At 39.8% G+C, this 20,833-nt stretch overlaps 1 protein-coding gene across 1 annotated transcript in view; it reads left to right on the top strand.

Annotated features, from left to right (window-relative positions):
* Nucleotides 1-1,475: 1,475 nt before the first annotated feature.
* hdac4 (histone deacetylase 4) overlaps nucleotides 1,476-20,833 on the top strand; it is a gene marked incomplete at both ends in the record, with an annotated part of 81,328 nt that continues 61,970 nt past the window's right edge. The window contains 9 exons of the mRNA XM_079254763.1: nucleotides 1,476-1,500; nucleotides 4,529-4,651; nucleotides 4,771-4,869; nucleotides 5,753-5,863; nucleotides 13,343-13,531; nucleotides 13,633-13,778; nucleotides 14,203-14,353; nucleotides 17,316-17,436; nucleotides 20,283-20,401. Of these exons, the coding sequence (XP_079110889.1) occupies nucleotides 1,476-1,500; nucleotides 4,529-4,651; nucleotides 4,771-4,869; nucleotides 5,753-5,863; nucleotides 13,343-13,531; nucleotides 13,633-13,778; nucleotides 14,203-14,353; nucleotides 17,316-17,436; nucleotides 20,283-20,401 (1,084 nt within the window). The remainder of the gene's footprint in view (nucleotides 1,501-4,528; nucleotides 4,652-4,770; nucleotides 4,870-5,752; nucleotides 5,864-13,342; nucleotides 13,532-13,632; nucleotides 13,779-14,202; nucleotides 14,354-17,315; nucleotides 17,437-20,282; nucleotides 20,402-20,833) is intronic.

The raw sequence follows: 20,833 nt of genomic DNA, 5'->3' as shown, positions 1-20,833 counted from the left end.
GCTGAAATTCTTAAGCTATATTTAGTCTTTGCATGCTTAGACTTGTTGTGTAGTTGTCAAGCTTGAACTTGTAAACACAACTATGAACTGAGGTGTAGAGATCAATGATCACGCAGCTGTGATGCCCGGTGAACCTACTACTCTAGTTCAAAGAAAAACCCTCAGTGCATCATGTGACTGTGGTGCAAGTTTGCTTGCAACCTTTTGTTGCAAGTATTGTATATATCATTATCTGGATAGTGTTCCCAGAAAAGCAATTAATTTATTTAGTTCCATGCAAGATCTTGTTTGAACTCATCATTCTCTTTGTTCTGTAACAATAGTTTTAATGTACTTATTGCTTGTTTAAACAAATCAGTTTCACTTACTTGCATTAATACATGCGCCAGTTCTAAAGTATATTAAATATTGGCGGGAATTTGCGAAGATTTTGCATAAAAGAGAGACAGTGTATCTTAATACACAGAGGTAATAGATATATTAATAAAATTCAGTCAGAGAAGCTTAATAACCTCAATATTTTACTTGATTAGATTAATTTGAGCTCTGCTACACTGGAGTTGTCTGAATTTGTCAGGTTGTAAAAACTGCACAAATGACTGAGGCTGGATTTGACAAAGTTTAAGTTTAGCAGGTAAAACAAAATCATAAATTAGAATGAGTTATGAAAAAAGTTTGAGCCAAAATGAGTGGAAACACTTGTTCAAGTTGTGTGGAAAGAGATTTTTCTCCTGATTCCACACCAATTAAAGTACTACAAAGCAATTATACAATACAATCACAAAACCTGCTTTTAAATGTATGCGTTTGTAGATATTTCATGTGCGTGTTAGGTGCTATGACACTGCATGTGTGTTTGCAAGAGCTATTTTTAAAGCCCAGTGCAAAATCCAGGAAGCAAAGTTTTGTATGATCTGACAACACACCCACACACCTGGCCGAGATAAAGGTCTGTGTTATCAGCTTGTTGTATGGTGTTGACGTCAAAGGCTTCGCAAAGCTTTATGCAGCCATGACACTGATAACGGCTAATGCCACTGATCCCAAACCGCAGCACCATACACACACACATAGACAAACACAATTTCATTTGTAGAATAGGGAGAATCAGTCCAAGGGAGGGCACTGACTACACTGTGAAACTTCAGAGGTATACTTTGTAATTTTTGTAGCAAAAATCAATAGAAAAAAGTGAGCAAGTAACTGATCAAGTATAAATGGGTCACTTATGGATAGCTTAAAGGGTGTTTTGAAGGAAACATATCAAAGACTTGTTGAAGAGACAATGCCTCTTTGGTCTTACCACTTGGCACTCTGCTTCATGTTATGGGATGACATGCCTTGCATCTTGTGGTTATTGTTGGCTTCGTCAGATTTCCTTGTATTTTAAGGATTAGACTCAAGATCCATTGTTAATTAATATCATCTAAGGGACTTTGACTAGTCTGTAACTTTAAAAAATGTATGAAATCCTCATGGGGACCGGGGGGCCAGGGACTAGTGAGCGTCAAGGCCACTATCCAAGATGAAACATCTAAGCTCCACATATACATCAGGAAGAGGGCACTAAGGGGTGAAGCACTTAGTAAATGTCTCAGACAACGGAATCTTCAGGAACACTAGATGGAAGAACCATCATGGGAGGAAAAGCCCCTGCATGGGATGTACCACCGGCAGATCACCGAAGTGGCCGATACAAACAAGTCCTATCAATGGCTGGAGAGGGCTGGGCTGAAGGACAGCACAGAGGCACTAATCATGGCAGCACAGGAGCAGGCCCTGAGCACCAGAGCGTTCGAGGCCCAGATCTACCATACCAGGCAGGATCCCAGGTGCAGACAATGCAAAGGAGCCCCTGAAACAATCCAGCACCTCACAGCAGGATGCAAGATACTAGCACGCAAAAAAATTAATGGAGCGCCATCACCAAGTAGCTGCCGTAGTGTACAGGAACATCTGTGCAGAATATGGATTGGAGACCCCCAAGTCCCGGTGGGAAAGTCCCCCCAAGGTGGTCAAGAATGAGAGGACTAAGCTCATCTGGGACTTCCATATTTAGACAGGTAAAATGGTGGTGGCCAACCACCCGAACATAGTGATCATGGATAAGCAGCAGAGGAAAGCCATAGTGATAGATCTATCCATCCCCAATAATGGAAATATCAGGAAAAAGTAGCATGAGAAACTGGAGAAGTACCAAGACCTCCAGGAAGAACTGGAGAAGGCCTGGAGGGTGAAAGCAACAGTAGTACGCATAGTGGTCGGAGCACTGGGGGCCATTTCCCGACACTGGAAAGGGCTCCACCAGATACCTGGTGAGACATCAGACATCTCTGTCAAGAAAAGTGCAGTCCTAGGAACAGCTAAGATACTGCATAGGACCCTCAATCTCCCAGGACTCGGGTAGAGAACCTGAGCTTGAACAGCCACCTGCCCTACCCTAGGGAGATAGGAGGGGTGAGCCAGGGAGGAGTTTATATATTTATATCATAGACTGTATATAAAAAAAGATGGACGTAGCCACCGTGACATCACCCATAGGTTTCTGAAGAGCTGAATTGAAGCTCGGTGGGCGGTTCCTACCATCACCATTTTGGCAGCATCATGCGTGTCGTCTCGCCTGGAAAATACAAATATGGGCGAAGAGGTGGAGCTGTAAGCGACATGGTGGATGATTGACATCGAGCCAACTCCGAGCTTTCTGTAGCTAAGAGCTAACCAAGCATACCCAGAGATAACAGGAGCTAACCAGCTAACGAAGGTAAGCGGGCTGAAGCTAAGTCACGTTGTTAACCAGCTAAAAACTGTGGTTGTTCTACGTTCTTCTGACTTGAAGCGTGAGGTCCGGTACCTGTCAATCAAAGGGACACGCCCCTAAATATGCCGAACTTCGAGATTAAATTACTTTTAAACGGGTGAGTTAGAAAAAAATTTCACTCCCCCCACAGTTGTCATGAAGGTAAACCTGACCTATTAACCAAAAATGGGTTTTTGAACCAGACTGTAAACATGTTTATTTCTGCTGTGAAGTTGGTCTTTTTAACATGGGAGTCTATGGGGATTTGCTCTGTTTTGCAACCAAGCCCCTAGCGGATGAAGTGGGAACTGCAATTTTATGCACTTTTGCATAGGCTTCACTTTTTTACCGCCGGAGTTCTCTGTCCATCTTTCATATACGGTCTATGATATATATGTATAGATGCTGAATAAACACAGGTCATCTCTATTAACTGACAATGTTGTCCACGTCCTTCACATAGGATACAAACCCATTCAGAAATTAACTGGAGATTTCCACCAAATTTTCCTCAGCAGTCTTTGTCAACAGTAGTACTGAGATCTAACAGAATCTAAACTGAACTTCTGTTTTTACATCAATGTCACTAAATACTTGAATGATGTTAGTTTCAGTGCCTTGCTGTAGGTGAAATCTTGACTGAAAAGTAAGTGAGAAAAATTTGCAAAGCTGTTGAAAAAAATTCAGTCAATTTAAGCAAAATAATATTTTATTGTTATGCTGAAATTTTGCTTAGGGAAGGAAAAACACTGTGCCATCAGCATCAACACAAGCTAAACTGACTGGCACTTTTATTTATGAGGACATTTACATAAATTTTCCCATTGTCCCAACGTGTAGCTCTGTTTGAGAGTCTGACTTTCTGCTGCCAACATTAACATGTCCATCTAACAACTGGCGTCCTGTCACTTGTCCAGCTATTCAGTCTCTATAACAGAAAGCCATTATTAAACAGCCACTTTTGCTTTTTATGAAGACCAGCCAAGTTTTGTGATTTTTTTTTTTTTTTTTTTTTATGAATCAAATTAACACTAAGTGTTTCTTTTCTAGTTTAAGTGGCTGAATATTACATTGCACATTGAAATAATAATAGAACATATGTGAGGTGCCCTCCACCTTCACACCCCCACTCCTTGTACATTTGTCATAAGTGGACTGATTCTGATTGATAGGCAAATCCATCAGCTGCCCTTTATCAGTCATCATCCTTAAGCTACTTGTTCCAAAACTCATCACTGATCTGCAGCTCCCTTTCGAGGCATCCATATGCACCGTTAATCTGCCTCTCAAATGATTCAGACTTTCAGTCTGCTTGTCTGCCATGCTTTCCTTCTAATTGCTTAGTTAACCGCTACACTTCAGCTCCTGCTGCAGTTTAAACTTGTTGAATACACGGTTCAAATCTTGTGTGCTGAACTGGAAAGTCTGGGAATCTGACCATGTGATGTGTGAGCATTCAGTGGTCAAGCAGTATTTCACTAGCAAGCAACAGCCATGTGTGGCGCACAGCTGCTGTTGTGTAGGAGGAACAGAAACTATGTGTGCAACAAGTATAACATCAAATCACTGGCGCACTATTCCGTCAAAACATGAAGTGGTTTGTGTTTAAAAGTGCGATTAGTGGTAACAAGCTGACGCAGCCTCTGTACTGATTCTTGAATTAGGAGGTAAAAGGAGAGTGACGCTTGTAAAAATCCTTAACATGCCTGAGACTGCCCTCTGATGTCACAGAGAGCGTGCAGGGGGAGAGAGGGAGAGTGGGAGGGGACGAGTTGAATGGAGGAACAGGGAGAGGGTGGCAGCTGGAGGGCAGTGCAGAACACGTCAGTGAGAGGAGAGGAATGAGGCGACAGAGTGAGAGACGGAAACGGGGAGAGATTTGTTCTCACTACACAAACCAGCTCAGTCTGTTTTATCTCCGCTTGCCTGTGGACTTTAAAAAGCTGTGCTCACACTTTTACTTTTGGCACTAGAAAGCACACACTCTCTCAGTCTGTCGCTCAGATATTCCACTCTGCAAATGCTTACACAAGAAAACGTGCAACTACTGGACAGGAAGGCACAACTGATGGGTGAGAGCTACAATTCCTTTTTTTTTTTAAAATAAGCTGTAATAAGATCTGTGTGATGTCTTCATTTGTATTTGTCGTTATTGTTGTTGTTGTGTTTTGTTCTGAGGCATGTGTTCTTGACAGCAGCTTTTACAGTTTTCTTACTTTCTTACTATATTTTACAGCATTCACTTGTTTTTGCCTTTGGTAATGTTCCAGTGTATGTTCTTTTGAGCAGTGTGTGTGTGTGTGTGTGTTTTATTGTTTGTTTGTTTTGTATGCGTGGGCGTGCAGCTTTGAGTAGTGACAGCGTTTTATTGAAAGATACTGATGTATGGAGACTCATTCAGCTGCACTTACAGCAGCCTATAAATGAATGAAGCAGATGGTTGTGTGGCTGCCTCTCCACACAATCTGTTGTTTATGTGTTTAAAGGCTGTGTGATATGTGTGTGTTATTAAAGAGGGGAAAGGTGCCCCCAAAGAGTTTAGTTTGCACGTACTCTGCTGCCATGTGGCTCAGCGTCTCTGTCTGCCTTGGGTGATGAATGGTATGTGTGCTTAGTCCCTAGGTTTCTTTTGCATCGACAGTCCAAATCCTCCTGATGTGGCAAAGTTAGCATATAGCTTCCTTAACATAAGTCTTTATTAGACCCAAATGAAAAAAAATTAAGGTTTAAACATGTCTTAAATGACCCTCTAAGTTACTATTTTTGTGCCTGCAAGAGCTCCTTATTGCTGTCATTGGAAAAAGTTCAGAGAGATATAAAGAAAACAAGAAAACATAACACTTTATATAAAAAAAAAACAACCATGCTGGAGCATGGGATGGGAGCTTATGCAGCACATGCCGGCCAATTGTTGAATTACTTCACTGTGATCATTGGTTCGCTCTCCATCTCTAGCCCCTCCCTTACTCCCCCTGCCCAGCCAACCACTGGCCAAGATCCCACCAGTCGCCATGGCGTTTGCCTCCCTCCTCTGCAAGCACCTGTGTCTGTGGAGCCCACAGCAGGGTCACATTATGTCAGCAATTACTATTCATTCTTAATCTGCAAGGCTTATGCTGATGTCACAAGTCTGTGCCTTCGTGTGGCTTTGTTTTTAATCACAGACACTGTTTGGATTTTTGCTCTTCACATATTTGACTTGAGACTGAGCATGCATGCTCAGGTTCTCAAGCTATGGTGAGAAGCTGTGGTGCACAGATGCCCAGTGGGGTGAGGAACTCCCTCTGGAATCCTAGTCTATAAATAACTGTCTGTGTGATCCATAATCTTAGCCTGAGAGGGGGATGAGAGGACGTTGGGAGGGGCTGACTGAGAGATAGTGATGGATGATCAGCGATGGTAAACGGAGAGAGGAGGAAGAACCTGATATATCTTTGGCTTTTTTGGTGCTCATTTTCCGTGAGTTCAGTTAGATTTCACAGCAGTGTGCTTGTAGTAGGGAAACCTCACAGCTCAATGTGATTTTCTTAAAGTAAACACAATTTCCTGTGTAGAAAATCAACAGTTTTATCTCACATCCGTCCTGTAGCTGCTTAAGATCCCAGGGCTTACAGAAGCAGATAGTTTGTACTTTTATAAACCGCAAGCAAGAGTCACTGGAGAATATTTTCATGTGCTCATAATATTGAACGTCTATATAAAGTCTCCACACATTAATACCATTCTGTATTTTAGCAGACATGTCAGGCTTCATTTTGAATATACCAGCCATGCCTGTAGCAGAAGTGTTTGCATTATAATATTTGCTGCTGTCACGCCGAGTCAGTTTGTTCAGCTGCTTCTGCAGGCATTGACACTATACTAAAACCCCATAACACATTCACACAGGGCCATTCTTGTAAGCTGGGCTCATTTTCTCTCAGGTGTCTGCCCGCATATGTTTGCTGCATACCACCCTGCGTGTGTCTGCTGCTTTTGACAAAGCTTTGTTTACTGTAAACATGCTTCTTCAGATCATTATTCTGGGCGTTTCTGTCATGGCCTTACAGGAAGTAGAGGTATATCAGCTTGACCGTGAACTGTCAGTGACATAAATGCCTTTTTTGTGTGCAAATTTTGTGAAAGTGTAAAAAATATTTTGTGTTGTTTAAAAAAAAAATTGGGATATTCAGAGAAAAGTTGAATTTTTTTTATGAGTGTTTGGGGTCTTAGAGCGCTGTTTGCTCTGCTTTTAACAAACCCTGGTATGTTTCTATGCATAGTATGATTTGTTGTGAGTTCCGTGACCATGCGTCCACACTCTGGTGCAGACCAAAGAAACAAACTCTGGTTCGCTTGAAGACTGTTAGTCTTGGTGCAAACAAAAGTGAATCCAGGTACATTAAATGTTAGGTTGTAGCGCATCGTGCTGGATGGTTCACTTCCTCATAAAAGCCCTTTTCAGTTTCAATACTAAAATAAAAACAGAATCTCCAAGACTGCATTAACGTGATGTTGTTCCATTGACTTGTGATGAATGAGCCAGTTGAAGTGGAAGGAAGCCAATTAATGAGGCATGTTTTATTCTTCTTCATATTTACTTTCTTTTCTGTCAGTGGAGGTTTTGAAAAATTCCACCGATAGCGACTACTTGTTGTACCTGTGTGATGTTGTCTAGGTCAGTGTTTCTTATTCTTGGTCCTTGGGGCCCACTGCCCTGCATGTTTTATAGGTAAACTGTACTTTAACACACCTGACTCAAATCAATGGCTCATTATCAAGTTTTCATAAACTAGGCCACCAGTTAAGTTAATCTGCATCAGGTTAACTGGAGTTGGTAGAAACAAAGACATGCAGGGCAGCAGGCCCTGAGAATTGTTGGTGATTTGGTGTTTTTGAGTACAGTGTGAAAGCAAACTGAACCAAAGGAAGGTCCAGAACTATTGGGAATTCCTCATCCAATTGAACCAAGACTTGTGTGACTGTAAGATAACTTTATCCTGAAAACCTTTGTTGATATTGTTTCAGTGAAATTAGACACTTTATTGGCTCTCTAAAGAACATTTTTGGTAGTGTTAATGGATATATATGAAGGTTCCCAAATTCCTGTGCTTGTAAGTTTCTGTGGTTAACATTACGGCATGTATCCTGCTGCAGCTTTTGGCTGACAGTCGTATGCGCCACTGAGTGTGGATTTTGCCTTTTCGACGCTAGTCTGGGTTGCTGTAATTAGTTTTATGTCATGTTTTTCATTCCTTTCTTGCTTTTAGCATCGCAGGTGATCATTGATCACAGGTCTGCTAGTGGCTGGCCATGTTAATGTAATAAAATAAAATTGTTTGGGATTTCAAATTACCTTACGGTTCCCCAGGCAAAAACTTGATTTGGTCCTCATCTTTGCTGTTGCCTTTGCACATATACGCATAGCAGTCCCACAAGACATAAGGCAATGCATGTGCAATATTCAGATATTCCATTTATTCAAACTAGCTTATCCACTCTTTGCATGTTTTACAACTTCCATCAAAAACACATAAGAAGAAGCAGGTAACAAGGACAAGAAATAGTTTGCATATTTTTGTTAAAACAGTTAAGTTTTAACTGCTGTATATTAACAGTAAAATTCCCAATAAAGTTTTTCTCCTTTCTTTTGTCAGATGCTAGAAATTGTTGCAAAAAACAGCTCATTAACACTACATATCAACTCACAAACGCTTCATGTATAGTAGAAGTGTTCCTTTTCTTGATTAAAATCCTAGTTATGATCTCAGTCATCTAACAAAATCACAATTTTAGTCATTAAACTATATATACATATATGACAGTCTCCTGCTGAGAGAATGGAAGCAATGGAGAATTGTTTCCATTGCTTTGCTTGTTAATTTTCCAATTAACAAGCAAAGTCAAGTCAAGTTACTTTTGTAGTTGCCATGGTTACTAGCCTTACATTACAAACTCCCCTTGAGTGAGGGGCTATGAGAGAAGTACTGCAGCACAGCAGAGAGGATGGGGTGTGTACATTCTATTTAATCAAATATTCTAGTTGGGCCAGACATGTCAAGCTCATCACAACCTGCCTTAACACAGACATGAACATGCTTTATAGTTTAGTAACTTTTAGTTTGCAGAATATTTTTATTGTTAGAAAAGGTTTGAGCTTCAAATGAGACTCATAATTAAAACTTTGTTCATTTGTAAGCCAGCAAGATAAATTTAATCTATAACAATAGAACCGCTCTTCTGTTACTCGCGTTCCAATAAATACCTTCAGATTTTGCTGATTACATGTGTTGAAGTGCATTTACTCTTGTTTAGAATTGTTTGGGTGTTGTTGCACATGTGCATGTCAAAATCCTCCTTATAGGTAATAGGAATAGACATTTATATCACAAATCTTATACCATTAAAAATAAACAAAAAAGAAAAGAGAAGGTGTTAATTGGCTAAATGTGTAGTTGTCACTATGGAGTAAAAATAACTGGGTTTTGAAAATGAGACATCTCTAAATAGGCTGCTGTGGGTGGAGTGGCACAATTGTTTGGAAAACAAAAGTATAATTTATGTTGTTGTAATTTCTGTTGCCTATTTTTGCTGTATGTATATATATATATATATATATATATATATATATATATATATATATATATATATATATATATATATATATATATATATATATAATGTCTGTAAACAGCCTGCAAGCTGATTTGTGGGATGTGTGAGTGAATATAAGGAGAGATGAGAGATTTGGATGAAGGGAAAGGAAAAGTGAGAAACAGTGGCAACTACTTTCTCTCAACTTTCTGTTGGCTTTTTAAAACCTTTAGGACACTTTTATGGTCATTTGAGTGGTACAGGAATCACATGACATGTAAATGGACAAAACTGTCATAACTTGACATTTTTATACACAGTTTAGTTCGGTTTCAAAGTCTTAACTCTTGGATTTTATCCTCCATTGCCACTGCATCAGATTTTAGCATTTCTCTTACAACTTTTCAGCCTAACATAAATGCACAGACTCTCCTAAAGTCCATCTCTCAGACAAGTCCTAACAAGATCACTGACATGCATCAGTGAAGCACCAGTGTGTCTGGCCTGGCCACACCCTTTCTTCTCTCCCTGCCGTCCCCGTTGGGTGGTGTCAAGTTTCCTCCCGCATTGAAAACCTGCCCGGTACCAAAGATGTCATTGGCTATCTCAGCAAGTTCACTGCCACTCTATTCGCCACCTTATTGGTCACTGGGGGATGCCAGGACATCATGATAGGCTGGGGATGCTTCACACTGGTTTCAGAGTATTGATCACTGGCAGAGGGCTTGGCACAGAGCAAGGTGGTTCTCCACAGAGTAGATATTGATCAAAAGAGGGTGAATGATGTACAGCAGGTCAAGAATTTATTTGTTAATTTGGAACTTTATTCTCCTGTTTGTGACTGTGTTGTTGAGTGTTTGACTGATTTAGCTTACTGTAACAACTTTATCTGGAAATCACATGTATAAAACTTCACATATTCACTCAGTTAGTAAAAGCAGTTTTGGATAAATGACTACTCAAAGAAAAGTTTAAAGCTATATTAGTCTTTTTTGTGTGTGTTCATAATGTTGTACATGGCTATGGAGCTGTCTGTGTAAGCTGTTGATTTAGCTGCTTGTTATAGAGAAATAATCCGACTGCAACAGTCCTAGTTGTTGCATGTTAACCATGTTGACCTTTCCTTTTTTCCACTCTCCCTCTCTTATAATCCATGTTTCACTAGATTATTCCTATAAAGCAGATTAAATGCTGCAGATCGGATGACCCTTAGTGCATGTAACACAAACACATGTTTACTTTTTGTACATCAGGCATTTGGCTCTTACAGGTTCAGCATATGGCTTCATTGTTGATGCAGCTTCATTGTTTACCCAACTCACAGTTTAACTATAACATAATACTCTTTTTTCCACATATAACAGTATATCATATCCTGTGTGTATAAGGGTGCCTGTGTTGTGGGTGCTGATTCTGGATATTGGAGATATTGTCAAATGTATCGTGTATCTTTCTTGCCCTTGGAAAGAAAACAAAAGAAATTTAAAAAAAAAAGAAACAAAGCTGTCCAACATTTTACTTTCAGTTAGAAAAATGGGAGTTCAGCCACTCACCCATGCTCAAAGTTTAATTACCAGCACAAGACGACATGCACTTCAAATCCTAACAACTCATGTTGTTGAGTCCCTTTGCTCGCTACTCTCTGCTATATATCAAACAATTTGTGGTTGACTTCTCCTCCACCATACTCCGGACTGATTTTATAATGTTAAACTATAAAATTCACTCATATTTTATGTTTTGATGTCTTCCTAATGCTCTTACGCTGTGTCTCAAAGTATGAAACAGACTTGAATTCAAAGTTTGACAAAACTGCAAGCAACCTACATCTGAAGTGTTATACTGAACACTGCCTTCTGGGCTCTGCTGGAAAGATAATCTGACAATTGTTCATTTGTCTCATTTTGATCAGAAGGTAACTGGTGGTGTTGCTGCTGTAAGAAGTCTAAATATATATAATAAGTGTGTGTATATAAAATATAGAGTTATTTGTAGTACTATAGCAAAGTCTGAATGAACCTGTTCTGATTTTTTTAATATATTGTATTTCTAGGTAGTCAGACTATATAAAGTCTCCAAAGTTAAAACACAAACCAGTGTTTTATCTATACATAACCCACAACTTACTAAATCAGATTTTTAAATAGTATCTTGCCAAACAGGACATGACAATGTGACATAACATTGCATAATGGAGCAGAAAGCACTTTTGGCTTTTGTTGCAGTTTGTTCCCTTTTCATCGGTTGCTTCTAAAATAAATCCAGTTATCACTGTCTGACTGACATAAAGTGGTATTTTTGCACCAATAAGGTGATTCTCATATATCAGGCAAAGACAGTGTCCTTAAAAAATTGAGGGTACTGAACAAGGGGAGGACAAGAGGAAGTTTAAGGCCAAAGTAAAACTAAACCCTGCAGCAAATGAACAGTATATAAAAGCAATGTCCTTAAGAAATAGTAAAAAATTGAGCAAAGATCTGACATGCAACCTGAAAGATGCATCTGAAGCTTCGGTAAATCAATGTACAGGTGGTCCAAGCCTCATTAGAAATGGTCCCTGTGTAAGGGTGGCTGTCAAGATACTATTCTTGATGAAGAGAAACAGGGAGAAAGGCTGAAGTATGTCACATGATAAAGAACTAGACTGGGCTGAACAGTGGCAACAGGTCTGATGGAGGGATGAATCGTCCCCAGGGCCTGGACCTCAACATCACTGAAGCAGTGTGGGAATATCTTGACAAAGAGCAGAACAAAAGGCACAAAACATCTAAAGGAAAACTTTTAAAAGTCCTTCAAGAATCCTGGAGAGTTTTTTCTGAATACTTCTTAAAGAAAATTAAAGAAACCTTGTCAAAGAGGGTTTAGGCTGTGGTAAAGATTAGAGGCGGTCTGACCAAATATTGACTTTCAAGGTTGATAAAATTCTACAAACTCTGTGCTTTAAATATTTTATATCTAATTACTCTAACTTCCAATTGCTCGGGAAATTCAGCTTTTTTATGACCATGTACCTAAAATTCACACAAACCTTTTTACATGAACTAAGACTTTCTCTAAACCTTCTTCGAATGTATGTGTACAGCTGTTCACTGTTTAAGTACGTATTGTGCAACATGTTCTCTGGTGATTAACAGCACAAAAAACAAAAAAACCCAAAAGATTATATATATTATATATATACATATATAATATATAGAAAAAAGGTGGTCTCACTAAATGTTTTGGTAACTTTTTACTATACTGTTCACTTAAAGACATTTTCAAATGAGTTATTGAGATAAATCTAGTTTATGTTGCACTATACCCACCACTGTTGTTAGCTTTTGTTTATTGAATTTTTTTGCCAAGTCAGTGCTTGTTTCACAGTGTTCATTGTATTTTCATATAGTATGCCAGCTAATTTTGCTAGCCAAACTCTAGCTCTTGCTTTGTGCCTTTACAAGTGCTCCAAAACTCTGAGAATTTGTGCATGCAGAAGGGTTAAGGTGGGAGGGACAAACAACAGTTGTGTTTGATGAACATATCACCATCCAGTCATTTAGGCAAGTTTGGTTAAAATGATTGGATGATGTTTTTTTCAGTCCACTCTGTTCCGCAACTGAGTAAAAATTTTCATTTTTGTGTTTGAGCATTGAAATAATTGGCTGCAATCATGGTGTGAAGGGGGTTTATATAATAATATTTTAATTTTTTTTAAAAAATAGTCCGGGAGAACATCTCCTACCCTACCTTTAAATACCCTACATTCATTATATAATATCAGTTTGGCATGAACCTTGTGCATTTTCTACAAATATTTTATACTGTTTTGCTTTTTTTGGTAGTGTAAATTAAAGTGTTTTAGTGTTTTCCAGGCGATATATAAATAAATGAAGAAGCATGTGCCAGCTGCACCAACTGCTCGAAAGTTGCACAGAACGTGACTATAAGCAGATCATCTTTTAATAATATCATGATTCATTTTTCTTTTAGTGGACGTGAGCACAGCAGCGCTGCCTTCGCAGGTGCCCACCACCACAGCCATTCTTCCAATGGACCTTCGTGTAGTGGACCACCACCACCAGCAGCCTCCCTTTGGCCTGGTTTCCCAACCCCACCCCACTCCGGCACCCTCCACAGCATGTCCTGCATCATCCGAGGCAGGCCGTGGACATGCAATAAGTAAGTACTGATCTCTGTTTGTTCTATCCCAACTATTTCCCACAAATGCATCCCCCGTTCTTGGCCCTCCAAGTGACATGGTTTTCTATCCCCCCCCAAAGACCAACCAGATCAGCACCTGCAGCAGGAACTGGTGGCTCTCAAACACAAGCAGCAGCTCCAGAGGCAGCTCCTGATTGCAGAGTTCCAGAGGCAGCATGAACAACTGTCCCGGCAACACGAAGCCCAACTGCAGGAACACATTAAGGTGAGGCGGTAGTATGGGAGGAGCTAGTGGAGGTTTGTCTGTGTGTGAGTGGGTGGAGAGTTAGAGTTCTTCCTTGGATACAGAAACAGCAACACTGTACTCAGCACCTTGTGAAGGGCAAGAGGAAACAAATGTGTGTGTACATTAAATTGGTGTGGTGGTGTAATTTGATCTGGCGATAGTATTTTCCTGCTTGGTTATCTCCATGGGAACCTTGGCCTCAGTAAACCGTGTGTGGGTGGGGGGTGTTTTGTACACAAATCTCTCTGTTGTTCATATCTGATCATAGCTGCATGTTACTTATTTTTCATTACAGCACCCAAACTTTGATGCCATTTTCAATCAATTCAACTATATTTAAAGATGTTTTTGTGTGTACGTGTGTGTGTCTTTGTGTATTTTAATTTATCTTTCCCTTCACTAGCATCAACAGGATTTGCTGGCACTCAAGCATCAACAAGAGCTGCTCGAGCATCACAGAAAGATTGAGCAGCAGCGTCATGAGCAGCAGCTGGAGAAGCAGCAGCGGGAGCAAAAACTCCAGCAACTCAAAAACAAGGAGAGGGGACAAGAGAGTAAGTAGCAATTGATAAAAAAAAAAAAAAAAAAAAAAAAGAAGCAAAGAGCAAACAGAGTGGTATGATTAAGGTTCTCTGTATTTGTGATAACTAAAAGGCACCATTTCAATATACCTGTGGTAAAGTAAACCTAACTGGCTGTTAATATTGTCAAATGAGACATGTTATGACCTTTTTTTAATAAGTAGCCCACATATATATCTATGTTCTCCGCTCTGTTATCACCTTTAACACTCCCCAAAAGTTATATATGTAAGGATTAAACAACAAGGAGCTGTACATTAGACGGTTATAATGCACGTCACCGAGTCTAGAACACCAAAACACATAGCTGTTCTCTCATTCACCTGCTAAAACCCAGCTGATCAGAATAGGTTGATTAACGCGTTGCTATGGTGATGCCCCATAACGGAGTGATATTACTGTGATTTAATTTGCTGAACTACGTGTGCATATACATATACATATATATATATATATATATATATATATATATATATATATATATATATATATATATATATATATATATATATATATATATATGTATATATATATATATATATATATGTATATATATATATATATATATATATATGTATATATATATATATATATGTATATGTATATGTATGTATATATATATATGTATATATATATATATATATATATATATGTATATGTATATGTATGTATATATATATATATATATATATATATATATATATATATATATATATATATATGTATAAGAAGATATCCGAGCCGTAAGAAAATCCTAGCTGTTGGACATCAGCAGTCGGCAGCCCCTTTGACCATTGACCACTCATCCATTTGGTCCTGTTCAGTTGGAAGAAGACCATTCTCCTGGCTGAACCAGCAGGTACCAGCCACAGCTAACCTTTCCCCACAACTTTTCTACCGAAATGAACTTTGTCTCCGGCAGTGGTAAGAAAACTTGACCCAGATGATTTTAGAAGTTTTGGTTCCTCGTGTGATGTTAACAGAGCAGATATACATTTTAGACCAGAACCATTCAGTGCCTTGTACAGAAGCCACATAATTTTAAAATCAGTTCTTCAGCCAGAAAACCAGTGGAAAGATCAGAGAAACAAGAGTGATTTGTGCCTTTTCTTTGGTCTTTGTGAGGACATAAGCAGCTTCCTTCTGGAGTAGTTACAGGTGTCTTTGTGATTATTATAGAGAGATCTATAAAAACTCCAATACAGTAGCAGAGCCCACTGAAACCCAATGCATGAACACATTTTCCAAATTTGGTGTTGTTGAGTTGGCAGTTACTCCAGATAGGCAAAAAAATGCTCTGAAGGCCACTGTTTTGTTTTGTTTTTCTTAACGGATCTGTATGCTCCTGACTCACAGGTGTCAATAATGAGCTCTGTGTGTACAGTCATACTTCTGTATGCTGCTAACATCTGTTGTACCTGCGCCGCACCACAGTAATATTATCCTAGCAGGTGTCAGGGGGACTTGGCCCCTCCAACCTCTTTCTCACAGCACCTGTACTTATGGCACAGCAGTCAGAGCAGCCTGACCTCACACATTCACCACAGGGAGTATCACAATGAGACGGCCAAGACAAGGTTAGAGGAGCCAGACACTGAGGAGGCACACATGTCCTTGGTTTTACAGTTTCTTCTTGTTTCCTACTGTTCTATCGATTGAGGGAGGAAAAAATTACACCAATAAAGTTAAACCGGGCTACAGCTGAATTTCAGTTCCAATATGGCTTTATTTATCTTTGTTTTGGGACTTATTTTTTCGATTTTGATGAAACTGTGCTCACCGTCTGAAAAGTATGAAAACATCCAGAGCAATAAAGTTGGCATGAGAAATCTTAACACCTACTGTTTTAAACAGTAATAATCTCGTCCTTCTCAGTTTCCCATTCCAAATAAAACCGTGTCCTGGAAATATTTTTTAATAACACTTCCAGATCTCGGCTGCCAACAAGGCCAAACCTGTAAAACCTAAGTTGTACTCAGTCTAAGCACTGCCAGAAGTCATGATGATCTGACAGCAGAGTGTATTTACTCAAACTCTTCTGATATTTAAACATTAATGAGATTTGATCCAGTTGCCTGTTTTTGGTCCTGATTTTTTTATTTTTATTTTTTATTTTTATTTTTTTTATGTACAGTAGTTTATAGAGTTATAACTGCCTTTTTCTTAGCTGTTGTGCAGTGGGCAACGTGAGACCACTCACATTGGGTTGTAAAGGGGGCAGCTTTGTTAAGTACTGCACTAAATTGCACAGAAAGCAGTCTCATAAAAGCCAATTTGCTTCACTGGCAAAGCACACATATTGGGATGTCAGCACTTCCGGCTACACCATGATTAAGTGGGCATATATTAGCTCTTGTCACTTTCGCACAGTGGATTTACCACTTCCTCTCTCAAGCCCAACGCGACGTGTGTTGTCACTCCTGCTGTTGTGTCTGAATAAAAACACACATCCACCATTTTCCCAGTTTTACTGATATGTTACGTTTTTCCTCTCTTCTCCTGGGTGATTTCTCCCCTCACTCCATTTCTTTTTCCTCCCTCTTCCCCCCAGCCCTGCCTTGGACAATTTGTTTGGATAGCTGTGAAATGAGGGCGGTAACTGAGGAGAAAGCAGGATCGGACGCTAACTCCCGATGTGTGTCTTTGAGTCAAGTTACATAGCACTCCTGCCGTCTCTGAGGAATTTCAATGAAACTCTGATGCAAGATTGAGCTCTCTGTTTACAGCTGTTCGACACGTATTATCTGTCAAAATGTGGATGGATACTGTTATCATCTTCATGTTAGCGTCACAGATCACTGCTGATGAAATTTAGAGGAAGTTAAAAGTCACAAATACAGGAAGAAGTAGGGTGAAAAGAAAAGGCTCTGTTTGTAGAGAACAGAAAAATGTGATCACCTTCACTTTCTCTTCTGCTTTCTGTTTGGCTCTGCAGGTGCAGTGGCCAGTACAGAGGTAAAGATGCGACTGCAGGAATTTGTCCTGAACAAGAAGAAAGCCCTTGCTCAGCGAAACTTAAACCACTGTCTGCCCAGTGACCCGCGCTACTGGTATGGGTGAGTGTCACCAGCCACCACTTCAGAGTATCTTATCACTTGACATGTAACATGTAGGGTCACCTTACTGCCAAGTTGTCATTTTATCACCAGGATGGCATTTTAAATTTATCCTCATTTGTATTGTTGACTATAGTGAGGGCTTACTATTGAGAAGATTAACCAGCTGCTCGTGTATTTTAGACTCTATTTCAATAATACCTAATAATGAAGCACCAGATAGTCATTGTTATGTGTCACACCTGGAAAGGTAGACACTATATCTGAAGTTATAAATAACACCAGCTCTTTGTTTCTTTTGGTTGGTCTTACAGTTGACCAGATGTGCATTTTAAAACCATGTGGTGTTTTTTAGCTGTTCCTAGGACCCCAGTTTTCCAGACAGAGATCTGTGATGGTATTCCTGGGATCTGGTGAAGCCACTGTCCCAGTTTTGGTGCCACATGCCCTTCACTGTTATGTCTCTTTAACTCCCTGTTTCAGCCCTGATGTTCCTGCTACTTTGGTTTTACACTTTCTCAGCTGCATTGATGTTCAGCTGGTAAGCCATCACCAGTTGGTTAGCCTGGATCTGGAGGCTCTATGCCAGGGATGGACACCTCTGGTCCTCATGGGCCGCAGTCCTGCAAGTGTCAGGAGTTTCCCAGTTGCAGCACATCCTGTGGAACACACTTGTGTTCTGCTAATTACCCACTGATTTGTGTCAGGTGTGTTGCAGCAGGGAAACTCCCAACACATGTGTAACTGCGGCCCCCAAGGACCAGAGCTGCTCACCCTCCTCTATGGGTTAATGGCTCTGTCTTTCTCCTTCACCTATGGAAGAATGTCCCATTTTGACATGTGGACTTCCATCCCAAATTTGGCATAGATGTTTTTGTACACTATTCAAGCAACTTACTTATGGAACTTCAATGACCCTTTGCTATCCGCAGCAGCTTTAGTGCTGCTTTTGGGGCTGGCACTAAAAAAAGTATTAAGTTGGATTTGGTTTAGTTTTTTCACATCAAGAGATTCACCATACAACCATGTCACTACATCACTTTAAGCAATTCTTGCATTGCAAGGTTGAGCCTCCCTCCAGTGTTGTTGTCCTGTTGTCTGTTGTCTTTCTGTCCTCTTCCCCCCACACAGCAGAGGCAGATGGCTGCCTGTCCTTGAGCCGGGTTCTGCCGGAGGTTTCCTTCTTGTTAAAAGGGAGTTTTTTCCTTCCCACTGTCACCAGTGTGCTTGCTCAGGATGGGAGATTGAATTGGATTCTCCAATTCAATCTGTTGGTTTCCTTATATAGGCTATTGTGAATTGGCTTTCATGATATATTGTTTTTTTGTTTTGTTTTGTTTTTCTGTCTGTAAAGCGTCTTGAGATGGCATTGCCGTGATTTGACGCTATATATATAAAGTTGAATTGAATTGTTGTCTGAATGCCTGTTAAGGACCACAGCGCAGGGAGATGGGTTAACTTTGCAGAAATAACACATTACAAGTTTGACATATTTTCACACCAGATTGGTGTCTTAATGACATTGGTCTAGCTGTAAATCACCAGTATAACGCCCATGTCTTGTTTTGGTTTTTTTTCCAGTACTGAAACCAGAGCATTGGTGTAAGAAACAGGAAGAACTGGTTTTAAATGAGCTTTTACCTCCTGATCAGCACTAGAACCAGTTTGGCTTCTTTGTATAGCCCCCATGTCTCATTAGCATTTTGTTGTGTAAAACATTTAGTTAGCAGTTAATCCTGGATCCCATCTCCTGATTTGTTGTTTGATCTTTATTGTTTTTGTCCTCGAGTTTTCTTGTCATATCACTGATATCAGTGACTGTTATTGTTTCATACCTTGGACAGATTAATGTAAGTATGGCTTATCTTATAAACACCAGGGATGGATGTTGATGACTTGGATATTGTTTTTCCCTTCCAGCTGATTCTTAATGGCACAATATTTAGTGACAAAAGAGTAAAAAAGAAAAGAAAAAAAACTAATTTCTCTATCCACGCCCCAGAATTTTCATGGCTATCAATATATATTAGTTTTATTTGCCAAAGACATCTATCTCTGAGTCATCGTCTCATCAGGCCAGAAAGGAAAAGAAAAAAAAAAGAAACATTAGAAGAAATATCAAACAGTCTTTCCTCCTCATGGCTGTCCAAACACGGCAGACAATGTGGTGTTATGAACCCCTGCTGTGTGGGTGTCTGTCACCGGTGTGCTTTTGTGTGCACATCAAGTTTCCAGCGTCAACCTGAGTTTCTCGATGTTTGAACTCCCAAGAAAACGTTGAAGCAGCGAGGTTTTTGAATGTCTGTTTGTTGTCTGTGATTGACAGCTGGCTCTGTTTGAGCTGTCTGTGTCTGTGTGTTTATGTTTGAAGTGGGCAGAAAGGAGAGAAAACAGAAAGCCGTCTCTCCTCCACTTTCAGTATTTGAAGAGGCTTTAAGCAGCCAAACAATTCTTCTAAGGCAGATGAAGAACCTGTGGATCTGTATCACTTTTATCATCATTTCCCATTCTCTTCGCTCTTCCATACACGGATCCTTCTTGTCGTCTTCCATCCCTGTCACTGTGTATTTTCAACTAGCTTCATCCCATTCCTCTCTTCTTTACTTTCTTTTCACTCTTTCTTGTTGCTCAAACCCTGTTGCATCTTTCAAAGTGTTGGCCTTGAAAATGGAGTGAAGAGTTGTCTTTTTCACTTTCTGTTCTGTGGGGGTGCGTGGATGGAAAGCCAGGTACAATAGTTAATGAGTGAGCTTGGCAAGTATTTTGCATATGCAGTCAGACTTCAAATGCCACTAAAGATGATACAAGACAATTATATTTCTTTGTTTAAATTGGTTTTTTTGCAGGAAAACCCAACACAGCTCTTTGGACCAGAGCTCACCCCCTCAAACAGCACTGTTGGCATACAACCATCCAATGCTGGGCACATACGACTCAAAAGATGACTTCCCGCTTCGCAAAACAGGTACAGAACTAAAGCTTTTGCTTCTTTTTTACCGGCTCACATCCACATTCCTCCACTTTGCCTGCTGAGAATGGAGCGCTAATCTTCTTTGTTTCCTGCTTTAGCAACTGGAAGTAAAATGAGCTTATTAGAAGCCAAGAACCAGGAGTCATCTGCTGGAGGATTAACAGGAACCTCTGAATATTCTTAGCTATAGACATAATTTACTTCATGGCCTCTTTTGAATATAAATGAGGGTGGAGGGATGGTAACACAACCCAGTGGTGTATCCAGGAAAGTTTTAATGGGGTGTCCAAGATAATCCAGTACATCATGTCGTAGAGTGGCCAATCAATGAGTAACACCAACTGTAATGGTTGGTTAGTTAACGCTAGTTAATCAGACTGATTTTACTAATCTAGAATCAGTTTGTGAGTTACAGATTTTTGTGAG

This window comes from Telmatherina bonti (assembly GCF_933228915.1).
Source record: "Telmatherina bonti genome assembly, chromosome: 15".
Taxonomy (NCBI): Eukaryota; Metazoa; Chordata; class Actinopteri; order Atheriniformes; family Telmatherinidae; genus Telmatherina; species Telmatherina bonti.
The sequence above is the reverse complement of the archived record's forward strand: the minus strand, read 5'-3'. Positions and strand labels throughout refer to the sequence as shown.